Source organism: Triturus cristatus, chromosome 3_2 (assembly GCF_964204655.1).
Source record: "Triturus cristatus chromosome 3_2, aTriCri1.1, whole genome shotgun sequence".
NCBI classification, from domain to species: Eukaryota; Metazoa; Chordata; class Amphibia; order Caudata; family Salamandridae; genus Triturus; species Triturus cristatus.
The window spans coordinates 344,862,778-344,880,865 of NC_140584.1; the positions used below are offsets into that span (position 1 = coordinate 344,862,778).

The window sequence follows — 18,088 nt, forward strand, 5'->3', positions numbered from 1 at the left end:
ATCAAGGCTTCGTAAGCTGCAAAGATTCGCGGTTACTTTTGAAGCAATGGGTGCTGTTAAATCAAATGTATCCTTTTCACTTAAAATATGGCCTTTAGAAAGGCAGTCTTCCAAGTAAAACACTCTTAAGGCACATAAGCACAATTCAGAAAATATATTACGCTAATAAAAATATTCTGAGCTCCAATTATATGTGAAGCAGTTTATCTGAAGGAAACACAACTTTATAGCACAACTTTATAGAAGGACACTTATCAGCAGGATTAGAAAAGCAGCTTTGAGGACGTCCTGGACCTCAATGCTTAATGCCAGAGAGGGTTGAAAGGCCTGTGTTATGAGTATCCCCAATGGTCAATTATGGCAGGATATAACAATCCTTTCTCATTTGAAGAAAGTATGGTTTAGGTTTGAAAGGCATTTTTTCATTTCAGGAGGTAGAATAAACACATTTTGTTGAAAACAAAACCTTTTTATTTATTTGATTGAAATTCTGACTGGGAGTGCTTCATAGTCTTCTCGGCCTTTATAAGCTAAGACCACTTCAATTGGGAACCTAGCGGAAGAAGTTAATATAACATATCTAAAATAATAGCATCGGAGGAGGAGCCTAGCGCGCATCCAAGATGGTCGCGTGAGCACAGGGCTCCCCGGACCCTTTCTGCTCCTCGGAATATATCCTGAGACTATCCTGATTTGGTGTATGGAATCTGGGAGATGAAGACCAGCTGAACATATATCTCTTTTCAAAACTCTGATCGGACCTGGGAATCCTGAGTTGTCGTCGTCGGAACTTTTGGGACCCACCCGACGGAGGTGGCCGGGGTGAAGGTGACCCGTGGGGCCGGGCTGCAATTGAACAACAGCGGCCTCAGCGCGGTGCCAGTTACCGATTCAGCACTTTCGGTTTCGGTTTTGGCCTTCAGGAGATCAGCTGGCGTGCGTGCTCAAGGTGGCGAGGTGCCTCCTGGGCCTTTGCCCGAGGCTTGCTTCCATTTGCTACTGGTGGGCCTAACGCCTCCGACCCCTACACCGACAGTTTGTGGTCCTTTCGCTGGCGCCCGCACACCCCTTGATCGGAGGTCCCATTGAGAGACTGCGCTCACATGGCGGGCAAAGGGGGTCCGGAGGGGCGCAAGACCAAGGCTTCACTGCGCGGGGGAGCGGTCCAGAGCAACAACATGGACCGCTATACCCAGGGCAGGGGGTCCCCTGGCGCTGCTGGCCTCTCCCCGGATGCTGCAGGGGGAGGCACGACCGTCTCTGCGGAACCTTCCCTACAGGACATTATGGGCGCCATCGAGGGCATCAGGGAAACTATCGCGACGCAATATGAGGCCCTGGCCCGTAAGATCGACACTGTCGCGATCGACGTCACCCTGATTCGGGCCGACCTCTCTAAAACCAACGAGAAGGTCCAGGCCCTTGATACACGGACCTCCACCCTGGGTGCGGAGGTGTCGGATCTGCGGGCCGCGCTTGGGGACATTAGAGTGGTCAACGACCATATGGCCCGGCGGCTTGAGGACTTCGAGGGACGGGCCCGACGCAACAATATCCGCATCATTGGGGTACCGGAGTCCTCCGACAGCCGCCCGGTGGACCTCGTGGTCGAGGAACTCATCCTGCAACAGCTGTCCCCGGTTGGCCTAAGCAAATTCTTCGCTGTGGAGCGGGCCCATCGAGTTCCGGGCGGCCGGCCGCGGCCGGGGGCCCCCCCGAGGCCTATCGTGGCTAAACTGTTCCACTACAGGGACCGCGATGCTATTCTGCAGGCTTCACGGACCCGTGGCCCGGTCCGCTACGAGAACTCGACCATCAACTTTTATCCGGACTTCACGCAACTGGTCCAGAAACAGCGGATGGGATTCCAAGGGGTGAAGCGCCGTCTCCGCGAGCTAGGCCTGAAGTATTCGATGGTCTACCCGGCGAAACTTCGAGTGGAGCATGGAGAGCGGACAGTCTTTTTCGACTCTCCTGTGGCCGCAAGTGACTGGCTTGACTCGCTGCCGGACGGGGGTGGCCGGCCCTCGGGGGGCACCGCAGGTGACGGGTCCCCTTAGACTGACCTTTGGTCCTTGCTTTTGCGGTTTTGCACTGTACAGTTGGGTCTTACTTCTTTTGCATACTGTGTCTTACCAGGACCCGTGAGGGGTGCGGGCGGGTTCGGGTCCCTTTCCTCCTCTGGGGTCTTTTTGTAGAATGGGGTTAGTGGGGCGACAGGCACACTGCAAGTTGGGGGGGGTCTTTGGCCCGCAGGGGTGCAGGGTGGGGGGCGTTGGACTTGGGGTGGGGTTGGGGGGGAAGAGGGGTTGTTTAGTTGTGTGTTTTTTGTTTACAGGGCGAGGTATTGATTTTTATCCATATTTGGGAGCGGTGCTGCGGGCTGGGGGCCTCTTGATCTATTGGAGGGGATGGGGGGAGACGGGTTGAGGCTTATGTCATGGAACGTCAATGGGTTGGGGGACCGTATTAAGCGGGGTGTTGTACTGCAATATTTGCGTCGTTTGACTCCTGATGTGGTGTTTCTCCAGGAGACGCATTTGGTCGGCAATGTCTGCCATGCGATGAACAGGGGGGGATACCGCCTCGTAGCCCATTCTGGTTTCACAACTGGCTCCAGGGGGGTGGGCATTCTCCTGCGAACCTCCCTTCCGGTGGAGATCACGAGGATAGTCTCGGATGACAGAGGGCGTTATGTGTGTTTGATTGGGAGGTGGGAGGGGCAGCCCCTTACCCTGGTTTCAGTCTACGTCCCCCCGGGCCTCCAGAACTCCACCTTTACTGACTTGGGTCGAATGCTGCTTGACCTTCCGGACGGCCTCCTGCTCATGGGCGGGGACTTTAATTCTGTGGTTTCGGGTGAACTGGATCGTCACCCACCGAGGACCCTCCCCGCTGCCCAGTCATGGCTGGGTGGGATGTTGGAGACCTTCGGCTTGGTGGATAGTTGGAGACTAATGCATCCGACCCAGTGCCAGTTCACCTTTCATTCGGGGGCGCATGGGAGTCTCTCCAGGTTAGACTACTTCCTTATGCCCGCGGCGCAGACTGGTCGGATTCGAGAGGTCAGACACCTGGCGCGTGGTATCTCCGACCATTCTCCGCTGTGGCTTCTCTTTGACACCGGGTCGCGGTCCGCAGGGCGGATAGCTCCCATTAACCCCTGGTACCTGCGGGACCCTGTGACTCGTGACAGCCTGGTTAAGGCCATGGACCAATACTTCAGTGAAAACGAGGGGTCGGTGTCGTCTGCGTTGTCCCTTTGGGAAGCCTTTAAAACTGTTATACGCGGACACGCCCTCGCCCAGATAGCGGTGGCCAAGAAGGTTAGGAGCGAGGCGGTGGTGAAGCTGGAGACTGACATCTCGGGGCTGGAGTCGGCCTTGGAGGCGAATGTTACTCCGGACGGGCTACATGCCCTTAGCCTGAAACAGTTCGAATATAGGTCCCTGGTCACTGACGCGGCCAAAACTATGTATAGGGAGCAGCAGGGCCGATTGTATGACGCGGGGGACAAGGCGGGAAAGCTGATTGCGTGGCTGGACAAAAAGGAGAGAGTGAATCGTGTGGTCCCCGAGTTGCGTGCTGCGGATGGTGTGTGTGTGACTGAGCCGGATGATATTGTGGAATGCTTCGCTGACCACCTCCGGGCGGTGTACTCCCCGGTGACTGACAGGGATGAGGATGACTCTCGCCTCCTACTGAGAGATATTGCTCTGCCCGGCCTGTCCGTTGAGGACCGGGAGCGGCTGGACGCCCCCTTATCGTCGGATGAAATAGCGACCGCGATTCGTTCCCTTCGCTCGGGCAAGGCTATGGGTCCTAACGGTCTGCCCATTGAACTATACAAATTGCGTCCTGATAAGCTTGCGCCCTTCCTCAGCCGCATGTTCCGCGACTCTCTTGCGGCGGGTTCCCTTCCGGCCGACCAGCGCTTGGCCACTATAGTCGTTATCCCCAAGGAGGGCAAGCCGCGTGACCGCTGTACTTCTTACCGGCCTATTTCACTGCTCAATGCGGAGCCTAAAATCCTGGCGAAAGTCCTGGCCAATCGATTGTTGAGTGTCGTGTGCGACCTTATTCATCCGGACCAATGCGGCTTTATCCCGCACCGCAACACCGCTCTTAACTTGCGGCGTCTGCACGGTGTTCTCGCCAGGGCGGAGTTCCTCTCCGAACCGGCCGTGCTGGTTTCTTTGGATGCCACGATGGCATTTGACACTATTGAGTGGCCATTCCTCTGGGCCGTCTTGGATAAATTCGGCTTTGGAGAGGGATTTATTGGCTGGGTGAGGCTCCTTTACACGGGACCCATGGCTCAAGTGGTGGTGAATGGGCGGGTCTCTCGGCCCTTTGCCCTCGGCAGGGGCACGAGGCAGGGGTGCCCGTTGTCCCCGTTGCTTTTTGCGCTCGCCCTGGAGCCACTCGCTGCCTGGCTCCGTTGGGAGCCCTCGCTTAGAGGGATCCGGTGGGGCCCGGGCTTCGAAGATCGGGTCTCGCTGTATGCGGACGACATTCTCCTGTATCTCACCTCACCGCGGCAGTCACTTAACGTCCTCTTTGACGTTCTGACCTCCTTTGGGAACAATTCGGGTCTCACGATCAATTGGTCTAAATCCTGCGTTTATCCCATCTCTGGTGGTCCTCCTCTCCTGCCGCCTCGGCTCCCGATTCAAATATCTCTGAGCGGCTTCAAGTACCTGGGGATATACGTTTCGCTGGACCCGGTGGCTCGCTATGAGCAGAATCTCCTGCGTCCACTTCGGCGACTGCGTGAGGACACGGCCCGATGGTGCAGGCTGCCCCTGTCCCCGCTGGGTCGGGCCGCGCTGTTTAAAATGATGTCCCTTCCCAGGTTCCTCTATGCACTCCAGAACTCCTTCGACGTTATCCCGGTGGCCTACTTTCGGGAGGTGGAGAGCCTGCAGAGGAGACTGGTGTGGAACGGGCGGGCGCGTATTGCTCTTGCCAAGCTCACTCTCCCCTGGTATGACGGGGGCATCGCGCTTCCTGACATTCGCAGGTACTATTGGGCCTCGCAGCTAGCTGCCATTAACCACGCCACGTATGCGCCCGGCTTGAATCCGGCGTATGAGATGGACAAGTTCCTGCTTCCCGGCGGGAACTACAACAGGGCACTTTATTCCCGCCTGGCTGGCCGGACCCTTACGGGTCCTACTAAGATTGCTGTGCGGACCTGGAGGGCTGCCACTGCGGCCATGGGCTGGAGTGAGCGAATGACATGTGCTACTCCCTTGTTTGCCTCCGACCGCCTGGGCAGCTTGTGGACCACCAAGGGGTTTGACCAGTGGGACACAATTGGTATCAGCAAAGTGGGAGACCTGTGGCACAAGGGCGCGGTCAAGACTTTCGCGGTGCTCCAGGCCGAATACGAGCTGACCGACAGGGAGTTCTTCCGCTACGCCCAGGTTCGACACGCCCTGCTCTCGGTCTTCGGGGAGGGGACCAAGATCCCTGTTTCCTCGCCCCTCGAGGACCGCATACTTGACGGACATGTCCCTGATAGTACTATTTCTTTAATTTATAAAAAATTGATTAATCACCGGGCGGATCTCCTGGTACGCCTTCGGGAGGCTTGGACTGGGGATGGGGTCGAATTGGACGACGAAGATTGGCAGTCTGCACTGTCGTCCCCCAAGGAGGTTGCCATTCCGGCTCGTCTCCGGTTGGTACAGCTCAAGATTCTCCACCGGGTGTATGTGACGGGTCCGCGCTTGGTCTCGATGGGATTTTCCGACGACGGGCTCTGTAAGCGAGGCTGTGGGCTCAGCGCCACCTTTCTTCATATCCTTTGGGAGTGCCGCGAGGTGGCGGACTACTGGCGCCGGGTCCACACGGTTATGGGACGGGTCACCGGGGTTGTGCTGCTGCCGGAGGTGCGTCGCTGTGTCCTGAATGTGTGGGAGCCCAATGACTACAGCGCGGCTCAGACTCGGTGGGCGGCCCTAGGGAACATGATTGCCAAGAGGGATATAGCGCAACTTTGGGGCGCTCAACGGCCGCCCACCGTGTCAGTATGGAAGGAGAATATGGACTGGTGTATGTTTCGGGAGAAGACAGTGTATGTGGCCCGTGGCAAGCCGGGGCGTGGGGTAGAATTTGGGGTCAATGGAATGCGTATCGCGGAGGCATCTGTACGCCCCCCCTGGTAGACACTGATATCGCCATGTCCCCCTGACCCTTGATGGCTCCTGGCGCTTTCTGTAACAACTACATATGGACGTTCATCTCCCTTGACCCCCTTCCCCCCCCCCCTCCGTCCCCGGCCTCCCGGTACTCCTCTCTTTAGCGGATTGCTCAAATGTTCTGACTGGAGTTTCCCGGGGGGAGCCTGATCCGCACTGGTATCCCTCATAACTCGCCTTTTGTTTTTATTGTTTTTCCTTTTGTTTCTGTTATTGTTGGACTGACGCTTGCTGTTCTTCGAGAACTATCTTGAGCCACTGCGGGGCAGTGCCCTGGGAACTGATTGTAGCCTTGATATGTGTATACTTCCTTATGTACCTAGCGGCCGGCCCGGGTGGTTGTAGGCCCATACTTGTAACCGTATTATTGTTCAATAAAAACTTTTTCAAAAAAAAAAAAAAAAAAAAAATAAGGCAAAAAAAAAAAAAAATAAAAAATAAAATAAAATAATAGCATCAGTTTTATCACTAATCATACATTTAAAATGTTTTTTCTCAATGAAATCCAAGTTTTAAAATGGTCATCAAGAGAAGACCAAATACAGTCTATTCTCATGCACAGAACTCTCTACATCTTCCATGTCTCCAAATGAGGATAGCAGAAGTACTTTTTCTGGCCACACTACCTGCCTAGTCACATGCCAGTAGCAGAGATAGCAAAGATAGCTATTTGTCTTTGTTCACAGTAAGCCTATTTTTCTGCACATAATACCTCGAACCAACTGCATGTTTTATCTTGAACCAAATGATTTATTTTTATTAACCATCTTATCCCAGGCTTTATCATTTAAAAGGGTGGTGGAAAGCAAAGTTGGCCTTCAACCCATGGCAGGGTATACTGGCGGATGAGATAACACAGATTTACAGTCCTAACACTTCAGATTTAAGGATTTGTGAATTGCAGTAATCAATCAAGGTTTTGTTTTAAGACCTCTGAAATGGAGTCAAAACAGTACAGTGTGTGGCTAGCATCAGTACCAGCATGTGGCTGACAGCGTGTCTAAGAATAGCCCTGTAATGCCCGACTTAACTAAGCATGCAAAAAGGGACAGGCGATTCACTATGATAAGATATGACAAACCTATTAAGCATGTATGCATTATTTTGACTGTCATGGTTTTTATCAGCTTATATACAAGTAATGTAGTTACTAGCTGCTAATATTTGGACGTTTTTACTAACATGTAGTTACTAAAATGTTACATCTAAGTTTCACAATAGTTATTAGTGGCAAAAGGCCTTAGCAGCAGTTCTCAAATATGCATGGCATTATTCAGAGGCACAATTTTTAATTTCCATTTCACTGGAAATACTCCATAGCACAATATACATAACAGTGTGATACATATAGATAAACGGTACAAACAATGCATCACAAATGGATACACAAAGAGCACTTCAACTCAAATAACTATGTAACAACCTTGCCACACAATTACACACACCTAACCACGTGGTATTTTACCTAATACAAGATCCCACAAAAAATATCCTCTGCCACTCCATAAAAGTCAGCAGTCCTTTCAAGTAAAGTACATTTTTTTTTTACTTCTGAAACAATGTAGAGCAACACCCAAGGCAAACCGAATTACAATGAGTGACAGTCTATTAAAGAACGGGGACAAGTGAGTTCCAATCAAACAGATCATCTGTTCTCCAAAGCAAATGCACCCCTTGAAGAGGCAATGAGGATGATACCCAAACGTTGGTCATATCTGAAAAGAAAGATCGGTATTCTGGAATATAGATTCAGTCCAAAAAATATGAAGAGAACACACAAAAAAAGAAAAAAACTACAGCAACAAAAATGGGAGGGTTACAGAGTAAACTCAGAGAAAATATAGCACAAAAGGGCTGTCCGAGTGCAGAACCGAAGCCTACACCTTTGAAAGCTGCATTCACAGGTTTATGGTCATCTTATGGCACCCAAGGTTTGCAACAAGTTGGAAATATTTAAGAGCCAACTGGTGGTATGGTCTCAGCTGTTTAATACATTCATTTATATAGAGGCTTTGGTAGTGTATTCCAAATTTATATATTACTCAGCGCATGGTTTAATGTAAGAAACATGGCAAGGACAATTGCAAATAAATACATTTTTATAAAAAAAAGTAATTCTTATACAGTCTCATTCCTTTTTATTATGATCCAAGTCATGCTGAAGAGTTCCTGAAGGTCCTGTGACATTGTGCTGCTCCTGTATGACTGGCAGTGTAGCAGCTGCATATATTTCCGGGAAACTGTCATTGCTTGCAAGGGCGCCATATGAAAAGGAGCTGCTGAGGTCTGGCTGAATTGCACTCCCAGGGTCGTACACATTATTCACATCTAAAAGGAGAAACAAAAATATATTCTGATAAAACAAACAGCAGTAGACAAGTTTTATTCCTGTTTTACTCCACTATTTGTTAGTGCTAGACAACAACTAGTCAGATAGGTTTCAGTGAAGACTAAGGCTATCAGTGATCCAGTAATCCGATTTGGCTGAATACATTTACGGAAAGTGGGGATTAAGGGTTGTGTGGGAACACTTCACTTCAGAGTTCCTTGCCCTCGCTAATTTTGCCAAGGAAATCGTTGAAAGAATGTGAAGCAGTTTAAGGGCTGGAAATGGGATATCAACATGCACGAATTGTGTGTAATAACAAATTCAGAGCAAATGTTCTAGCAAATCAGCCCAGAAATGCTGAAGAACATTTTGTTACTTACCTTAGGCAACACCTTTTCTGGTAGAGACTACCTAACCGCAGATTTCTCACCTTGTGAAGTTCCCCAGGCACCAGACTGAATACAGAAACGTTATTTTTTTTTTTTTCAATTCTCTTGCATGCCGAAAGGTGGTGTTGTGCGCTCAGAGTCCGATACATCCCACCCTGGACGTGAAGCCAGGATCCCTGTATTTGCGACACCTCTGCGTTGAAGTCATTTTCTTTCTGATCTCTATTCGCGCAATGTGACGCACAGATATCAAATCAGGTAGTTTGTGCCGATCTTTAGATTGCCATCTTATTAATGGGCCAGATGAGTCCATTCCACACAGCAGGGACATTGGTGCTTCGATGATGAACCAGCAGTTACAGTCTCTCCTAGAACAAGCTTTACCACAGGAAAGTAACTTGTGCTTTTGATAGTGACTTCTAACCACAGATTCCATACCTTTTGAATAGATACCAAAGCAGTACACCTCCGCAGACAGGGGCCCTGTGTAAAGGCTCAGGCCAGAAAATCCTGCAAAACCAAAGATGCAAAGGGCTCCTCATGTCAAGCCAGGCTTGAGGCAGCAATGCTTGGTGACCGCCCACGGAGTAGCCTGGCAAAAATCTAAGGCTCGCACACTGTGTGCCACCGCATTAGTACTAGCCTTTGCTCTGGTAGAGTGAGCCCACTCAAATCTTCCATGGGCTGATTTTTGGCAAGCCTACAGTAGGTCTTAATACATAACACAGTCTATCGGGAGATGGTCTTTTGCACAGCCTTTACGATCTTGGCCACAGAGAAACCGACAAAAAGTTAGTCATTCTGTAAGACATCTGATCGACATAGAAGCGAAGTGCTCTTTTTGGGTTGAAGCAATGACCCTGTTCTTCCTTCTTGGTGAAGTAAACTGTTGGACAGAAAGCTAGCAAGGTGATGGACTGCCCAAGGTGGAAGGGCCCGACTCCTCTGGTGGAATGCCACTTATGTGCAGAGGCCTCATTTGTCTAAGAAGAAAGAGGCCAATCGCGATACCACAAACAATGCCTGGAGCTCACTCACTTGCCTAGCTGATGTTATCAAAATGAGAAACGCTGTCTTGAAGTAAAAAAGAGAGAACAACTGTGCATGGGTTCAAAGGGAGTGCACATCAAGTATTTGAGAACCAGATTAAGGTGTGGCATCACAAAATGGGGAACATGTGGACCAGCATCTTTAAAAAACACGCATCACAGTAGGAGACTTAAAGAAGGATGATTGATCAAGTAAACATAAAAAGGCTGACAGGTAACCTATAAATGTTGCCACAGCAAAGCTTTGCTGAAGACAAATAAAACAGGTGAATATCCAATAGTTATGCAGACATGTGTTAAATGTTTGATGAGAAACACCTGGGAACAAACTTCTCACAACGTCCTGTATAAACAGATTTGGTTGAAAGACGCCAGGCTGCCAAGATGACACCATCCACTTCAAGAGAGTGATCAAAAGCCATCAACTGCCACTGTTTAATCTCCACACATGGCAGTGTGGATTGTGCAGGCTCAGGTGCAAGACTCGACCCGGCTGTTGCAACAGGTGGTCTTCTTGATTGCGGGATGTGCTCATGGCCAAAAGTTCCAGGTACTACACTCTCCTTGCCCAGTCTGGAGCCACTAAAATGGCTTGGGCACGGTCTCTCTTGATCTTGTTGAGTACTCTGGGCAGGAGAGTGGGGAGTGGAAAGGCGTATAGAAGTCTCGACCCCCAATGTGGTCAGAAGGGGTCTCTGAGGGAAGGCTGCTTTGGGAACTCCAAGTGCAAAAGGTTTGACACTGCACATTTTCTGTGGTAGCGAATAGACAGAACCAGGGTTATCCATTGCTAAAAGATGCCCTGTGCGACCTTTCATTAGGCAATGCTGGCTGAGTTGGTCTGCCCTTGCGTTTAAAGATCCTGCCAGATGCTTGGCAATCAAGTAGAGGCCCTGAGAGTTCAGCCACTTCCAGGGTCGATGAGCCTCTTAGCACAGAAACTACGACCCCACTATTCCCTTTTTTGTTGCAATACCACATGATGGCTGTGTTGTCCATGAGTACCTGTACCCGTCGCCTCTTGATGGTCAGCAGGAATATCTTCAGAGTCAAACAAATCGCTCACAACTATAGCAAGTTGATGTGAATGCGAGCTTCCTCCTGAGACTAGAGCCCTCTGATCTTCTAAATGACCTCCCCAACCCAGCAACAATGCCCAGAAGACTCAGAGTCGCTCTAACGGAGATCCAGGTCAAGGGTTGAAACATTGGGAACATAGCCTGAACGTCCATAACTCACTGCCGCAGAGGTATGGCTTAGAAAAGCACTGTAAACAGGGTGGCTCCCATGAAAGGGAGTCTTTGTGAAGGAGTCAGGCGTGACTTTGGCATGTTGATGGAAAAGCCCAATGTCAACCGTGCGCCCATCGTCAGGAGGTGGTTTACGACTGTTTGAGGCAAGCCAACCTTCAGTAGTCAGTCAACGAGGTATGAACAGGCTGGTATTACCAACCTCTGTAGGTGGGCTTGAGCCTCCACCGTCACATTTGTGAACACCTAAGGTGCACTGGTGAGGCAAAAGGAGAAAATGGAGAATTGAAAGTGCTCTTGGCTTACCCAACACCACAAATAACATCTGTGGGACTGTAGGACGGGAATTTCAGAATGTGTGTCCTGCAAGTTCAGCGCTATCATCCAGTCGCCTGGATCTAGGGCAGAATAAACTTGGGCCAGAGCGAGCATTTTGAATTTGCGCTTCTGGAGGAAGAAGCTCAGAGGGCACACTTCAAGGATAGGGCAGAGGCCTTCAACCTCTTAGGCACCAGGAAATAACGTGACTAACACCCAGTCCTGATGGTCAAGAGAGTTTGGACTTCTCCTTGGATTATGAACAAGGGGTCCTCCAGGAGGTGTTACAGTGTGGGTTTCATGTCCAGAGGATATGACAGGAAAGGTAAGGAGTTTCTGTGTTCCACGATTTCGAGTACCCATTGGTCAGAACTCTTACATCTGGGGGAGGTGAAAGGTGACTTTACCTTCTTCAGGGTGATCATGTGCTGTCAAGGATGAATGAAAGCGGTTTTGCGGCGGCTGCTGGAGGACGGCTGGTGCTTGGGTAGTACATTGCCCCTAGGGGTCTGGACGCTCTCTGCCTGGTCCCCAGCCTTTAACCCGAAAGGACTGGGAGGCCTGTTAGTGCTGAGGCACGTATTGATGCTGCCTGTGCATATATCCTTAACCCCCAGCCTTGGGGAAAGTGGCGTGGTTGTTGGGGCATCTGCAAAACAGGCTGAGCAAGGCCCAGAGAGTAAACGGTGGACTTGATTGCTCTAAATTTCTCTGAGGCCGAATTAGCCTTCACTACAAACAATTTCGAGCCATCAAAGGGCATGTCCATGAGGGACTGCTGTACGTCCAATGAAAAGCCCATGGAGCGAATCCAAGCATGATGCCGAAGCACCACGCTGGTCCCGACCGCCCTTCCCAAACAGTCGATCATGTTCAGTCCTCTGCATGTGGTGTACTTTGCTGTGTTTTAACCGTCTAAGATTAGGTGCTGTAGATTTGGGCTAATCTATTTTGGGACAGCTGGCAAGACATCCGCCACCCAGTCCCACAATGTGTGTGAGTACCTGCCCAGAAGGCATAAGGTATTGGTTGTTCTGAAGGCAAGGTTACTGCTGGAGAATACTTTTTTTGAGAATGAGTCCATTCATTTGGATTCCTAGTCTGTTGGAATGGTTAGGAATAAATTGTGGTTGTGGCAGCTGAGGGATGATTGTACCACCAAACTTTCAGATAAGGGGTGCTGGAACAGAAAGTTTGGTCCTCCAGTGCCAGGTCTATGCTGTCTCACCCCTAGTCTGTTGGACTACAGGGCAAGATCCTGGTTTGGCCAGGTACCTGCCAGATCATCACCGAGAACCTCACTAAAAGGCAGAAAGGGTTCTTGGTAGGTCCCAACCAGATTAAGGATCTCAGTTTGCACATTAGTTTTCACGTCCTGTTCAGGAAGAGTGAAGTCAAGGACTTCTGACAAGCTCCTGATGACCATGGCGAAGGAGGAGGAGTCTTCAGTAGCCAAAAGCCTGATTTGAAGAGGATAACCCAATGTCTGATGAGTTGTCTAGGCCGAAATCCTGAAGATCTTCAAAGATATCCCCTTCTTCATAAAGATACCCTTCATGGTCACCATCATCACCTTCATAATGTTGAAATGTTTCTGGGTTGGAATGGGCATAATGTTGCGGTCCAAAGGGTAGAGGCTGAGTATCGGAGTCCAGCATAACTATCCAATTCCAATCCGGCCTCAGTGACGTCAGGATCAAGACTTAGACAGGTGGCGTCAGTCACGGATACCTGCATCAGACGTGGACCCGGGGCTCGAACCAGTGGTTCCAGGCATCGTTTGGGCTGCCAACTGGCAGCCACCTCAGATCCTTGGGGCCCGAAGGCGCTACAGTGTGATCCAGTGGGCTATCAAAGATTTTAGTCATGTCATCTCGTTGCTGATGCATCTCGTTTGCTGTTGCTCTCCACTGAGGAAAGGAGGTAGTGTAGAAACACTTTAGGAGTTTGTTTCATGGAACAGCTCCGCAAATGTAACTTCATAACTTAGCTCAAACTTCTTTTGGTATCAACTCTCTTCACTTGTTTTGTACAAAAAATATTCAGTCATTCTGCATTTCTCTTTTTCTTTCAGTACGTTTGCTGTTTTCCTGTATGGATAACTCCTTCTTCAGAATACCATCATGTTTTTCTACAACAGTAGAAAAAATGAAAATGCTGTCCTAAAAATTTGTAACTTACAAAAAAGTTTGAGTCGATGCATAATTCTGTGGAAAATGGTAGACGCTGAAATTAATGGTTGTTCTTTTATACCTGTACACCCCTTCAGGTGTGACAAATGACGTTAGTGGTTTTGCACCTTGACACAATACCACTTGGTGATATGCTGAAGACAAATCTAGCATGTTGAACACCTAAATACCTTTTAAATTATAAAGCATGTAAACTATATTTTAGATCACGTAAATCTGCACATAGTCTAGGCTCTCAATTATTCTTCCAAGCTATGACGACACGGCACAAATACTCTTTAGACTTTTCATGTCTCTAGTAGACCCTCCCCATACAACATATCCAGTACCTTCCTCATGTAAGCTGTTTGAGAAGTAGGAACTTTTCTAACTTTTGGGATTTTGGGACCAGCTCTTTTTTCCAATATAATTGTGTGTTGAAAACTTTTTCGCAGGCCTCTCTTTGAGAAGACCTTAGGAAATATTTCTTCTAAACCCCTACTGTATTCTAATTGTCCATTGATCCTAGTCGCTGCGGGTGGGGGGGGGGGGGGGGGGGGGATGCGCCGCTCGACCTGTGCCCGGGGGGCTGTGTGGTGTAGGCTGAGGGTTGGTGGACTCCCTCCTGCCCGTTTTTATAGCGCCAGGGGGGGAAAGAGGGGGGAGGGGGGGGGGGGTGGCGCTCTCGGGTCTCGTCCTTGCAGTCTGCCGGTTGTGGGCTTGCAGGAGTCGGGACTAACCCTCTCTGATTGAGGCTGATGGCCAGGCCTCTGTGGGACAGCCACTGTCTGGTGCTGGGAGGTCGGTTGTGGCCCCCGGGTGTAAGCCTCGCGAACCTACCTTCCTGCTGGGGTCGCTGCGACCACTGCTGCACGGGGTGTTCTGCCACCAGGATCCTGTGGACGCCGTCTGCTGCCGGCCCAGCACAGCCTAACTGTGAATTGCACTGTGGGAGGTGGCGCTATTGCTCTTGTGCGGAGGATTGAGGTGCACTACTGGCCACACGGCGGCGACGGGCTTGCTTTCTCTACTGCCTCCGGAGCGCCTGACTACTGGGGCGCTGTGACTCCTGTAGTGGTCCTCCCTGCGGTGGAGCACGGCAGAGTGCAAATCTAGTGTGGGTCTGCTTTGCTGCCTCCCCCTCATCTCTGTGGTGGCGGTATTGTGAGGGATCACATGTCTTCACGTCCTCTTGTCCCGGTGTCAGAGACTTTGCTGCTTTGCTTCGCCTCCATCTACGGCCCACCAACTGACTGGGGTCGGGCAGACTGTCATTACTGCCTCAACTCTGCTGAGAACCTGTGCTGCATTGCTCTCGCCCCGGTGCGTCTGTGCCACTGTACCAGGAGCGTGAAGTGTATACACCTTTCCCTTCCGGCCCGGACCCAATCTGAGACCTGCTGAGTGATCGTCTCTTACTCTGGTCGCGTGCTGAGTTGGTGACATTGGCTTCGAATTGCAGTTACACTACGAAAACGTGGGTGCTGAAGGCTGCTCTGTGCCTCCTACCTTTCACCACCACCGTGTCCCTGTGTTGTGCTGTCCAACGGAGAGGGATTTAATTATTTTTTGTTTTCTGTCAAGCTCCGACAATCACAGACTATGACACCATCATGGGAAAGCTGAGCGCGGCCAGCCGCGTCTCACGTTTGAACAACGCAAGAACAGCCGGGCCTCTCAACATGCGGTCATAATATTGACAAAACACTTCTCGCAGTCCAGGCCAGTCTACAATCCATAGATGGGAAGATTGATCACCTGAATTTACGCATGGATCATATGTCCGCGAAGCTGGACAAGCACGTGCAAAGCCTCGGGGAAGCGGAGACACGTATTTGAGATGCGGAGGACGGCCTGCAGCAGGTTAATGCAAAAACGATGTCCATGGAAAAGGTGCTGGCAGTCATACAGGCCCGTAATGAGGACTTGGAAGCCAGATCACGTCGCAACAACGTGCGCATTACGGGCCTACCAGAATCCACGAACACAGGTCGCCTGGAAAAAGTATGTGGTAAATCTCTTCCGTGAGAGATATTTGGGGTGGAGCAAATGTCCCAGGTCCTGATCGTGGAACAAGCCCATTGTTCTCTGGTTGCGCGCCTGCCTCGGGGTGCTCCACCGCGCTCCATCATTGCCCGCCTCTTGAATTACAGCGACCGAGACATTGTGCTCCGGTTGGCTCGTGAGAAGGGCTCCATCACTCATGAGGGGGAACACCCTTGCCTTCTATCCCGACTTCACGGTAGCTGTTCAGGAGGCTAGGAGAGAGTAACAGCCCGTAAAGAAACTCCTCATTGCAGCACAAATACCATACACTATGCTGTATCCTGCAACGTTGCGCATAGAAGAAAATGGGAAATACAGGATCTTCACCTGCCCGAAATCAGCAATGGACTTTGCCAAAAATGTCACAAGACGTAGTCGATCCCCAAAATCCATGGCGGGGAGGGATGACGGGGGCACTAGTGAACTGACAGACGAGCGGTGAGGTCTGCGGACCGCATGTGATAAAACTGGAATACACCTTTGAGTTATTTCATAGCCAGGATGGCGTACATCAGCCATATTGACGCACTGAACTCTACTACCAGTGCTTTTGACATTCGACATGTTCTGATTTTATGATGACAATGATGTTTTTGCTATGTTACTCTGCGCTGGTAGTTACTGGGGGCAGCCCCGGGCTGTTTTGTGATGTAATGTTAAAAAATGGCCAGAGAGGGATATCACGATAGCTTGGCCATCTCCTTTTTTACCGGGAGGGTTACTGTGCTCAGGTGCCCCCCATTGGGTATTCCCCACAACTGGTTACTCCCTTGGCATTGCACTTGGGAATTGTTCCTAGGGGTTCCGGATGGCCTCGGCACGTTGGGGCTACTGAAGTGGGTGGGGGGTACTGGTGGGAGGGATGGAGGCAGTTGTAGGGGTTGTTCATGTGACTGGTTATTTTATAAATCTCTTAGATCATGCATGTGTACACTACAAAACAAACATATCACGACACGTTTACATGGTGGGGATTGGCTGTTTGAGGCTTTGGACGATCTCTAGATCAAGTATAGATTGCAGCAATTATGCATAACAATGTAATGTCCGTTTCTTGTTTAACATGGAATGTGTGGGGACTTAACACGCCAAAAAAGATCCGTCAGGTAATAGCGCATTTGGATCGCCATGGGATCGGCATTGCCCTTTTACAAGAAATGCACCTGACCCAGGCTACTGATAGACTGGTGGGGAGTCACTGGGCTGGTTACCGGATGGCTTCTTCCTATTCCTCCTACAGCCATGGGGTTCTCACACTTGTCAAAAAAGGCCTCCCTTTCACTGCGATCCAGACTTGTGTTGACACTGCGGGTCGTTATGCCGTTATACATGGGAAGCTGATGGGCATGATTGTCACCATTGTCAACACCTATGGTCCCAACATAGATGACCCTGCGCTCTATGAGCGACTCTTTGCTGTTCTGCGTAGGCTTCCGGACGCTGTGGTTCTCTGGGGTGGAGACCTCAATACACACTTAGACCCTACCAAAGAAAAATCCAGTGGTAGGGAAGGTCACTCTCCTGGGGCGGCTCATGCAATCAAAGACGGAATGACTGACTTGGGGCTGCTGGATATATGGCGACACAGACATGCTGAGACACTTGAGGGCACACATATCTCCACAGTGCATGGCAGCTGGTCTCGCCTTGATTACTGGCTGAGGAGTGAGGGGGCAGCGGGCTGGGTATCGGATCTACAGGGATTGCCACACACACTTTCAGATCACGGTCCTGTCCGCCTCACCCTTTCTATCCCGTAAACTGTCCGCAGGTCCTTCACTTGGCGCTTTCGACCCGAAGCACTGCTGGACCCTCTCTTTATGAAGACGGTTCGTGAGGCCATCACACAATATTTTGCACACAACAAGGGTTCTGTGCATAGCGCTGGGGTGCTCTGGGAGGGGATTAAAGCTACTATTCGGGGCACCTGCATAGGCACATCCGCTAATATGTTAAGAGACCTGCGAGGACATTTGGCTAAGGTGGAGGCAATTCTGAAAAAATTGGAGCAGGACTACGAGGCAGCGCCATGTGAGTCGACCCTGGCTTTCATTAAGGGCGCCATACTAGAACATGCGAAGCTAGCAGAGGAGGAGATGAGATACATCTCTAAACGCCATGTGACTCGTGCCTACGCGGAAGGTGAAAGGCCGGCACATCACTTAGCCACTACGATAAATAACTGTATGGGGCGGGAGATCATTACTAGGATCACGGATGACACGGGTCACGACCACTATAGCATCCCAGACATTACTGACCAATTCCGGCAATTCTATGCAAAATTGTATACCTCGCAAGGCAAGACCGACATTGCTGCCCTCGACGCG

At 50.4% G+C, this 18,088-nt stretch overlaps 1 protein-coding gene across 4 annotated transcripts in view; it reads right to left on the reverse strand.

Annotated features, from left to right (window-relative positions):
• Positions 1–6,935: 6,935 nt before the first annotated feature.
• Positions 6,936–18,088, reverse strand: part of NIPAL3 (NIPA like domain containing 3) — a 226,708-nt gene continuing 215,555 nt past the window's right edge. For all 4 annotated transcript variants that reach the window (XM_085647835.1, XM_085647837.1, XM_085647836.1 and 1 more), the window contains exon 12: positions 6,936–8,534. In XM_085647835.1, coding sequence (XP_085503961.1) covers positions 8,335–8,534 — 200 coding nt within the window. In that variant the 3' untranslated portion in view covers positions 6,936–8,334. The remainder of the gene's footprint in view (positions 8,535–18,088) is intronic.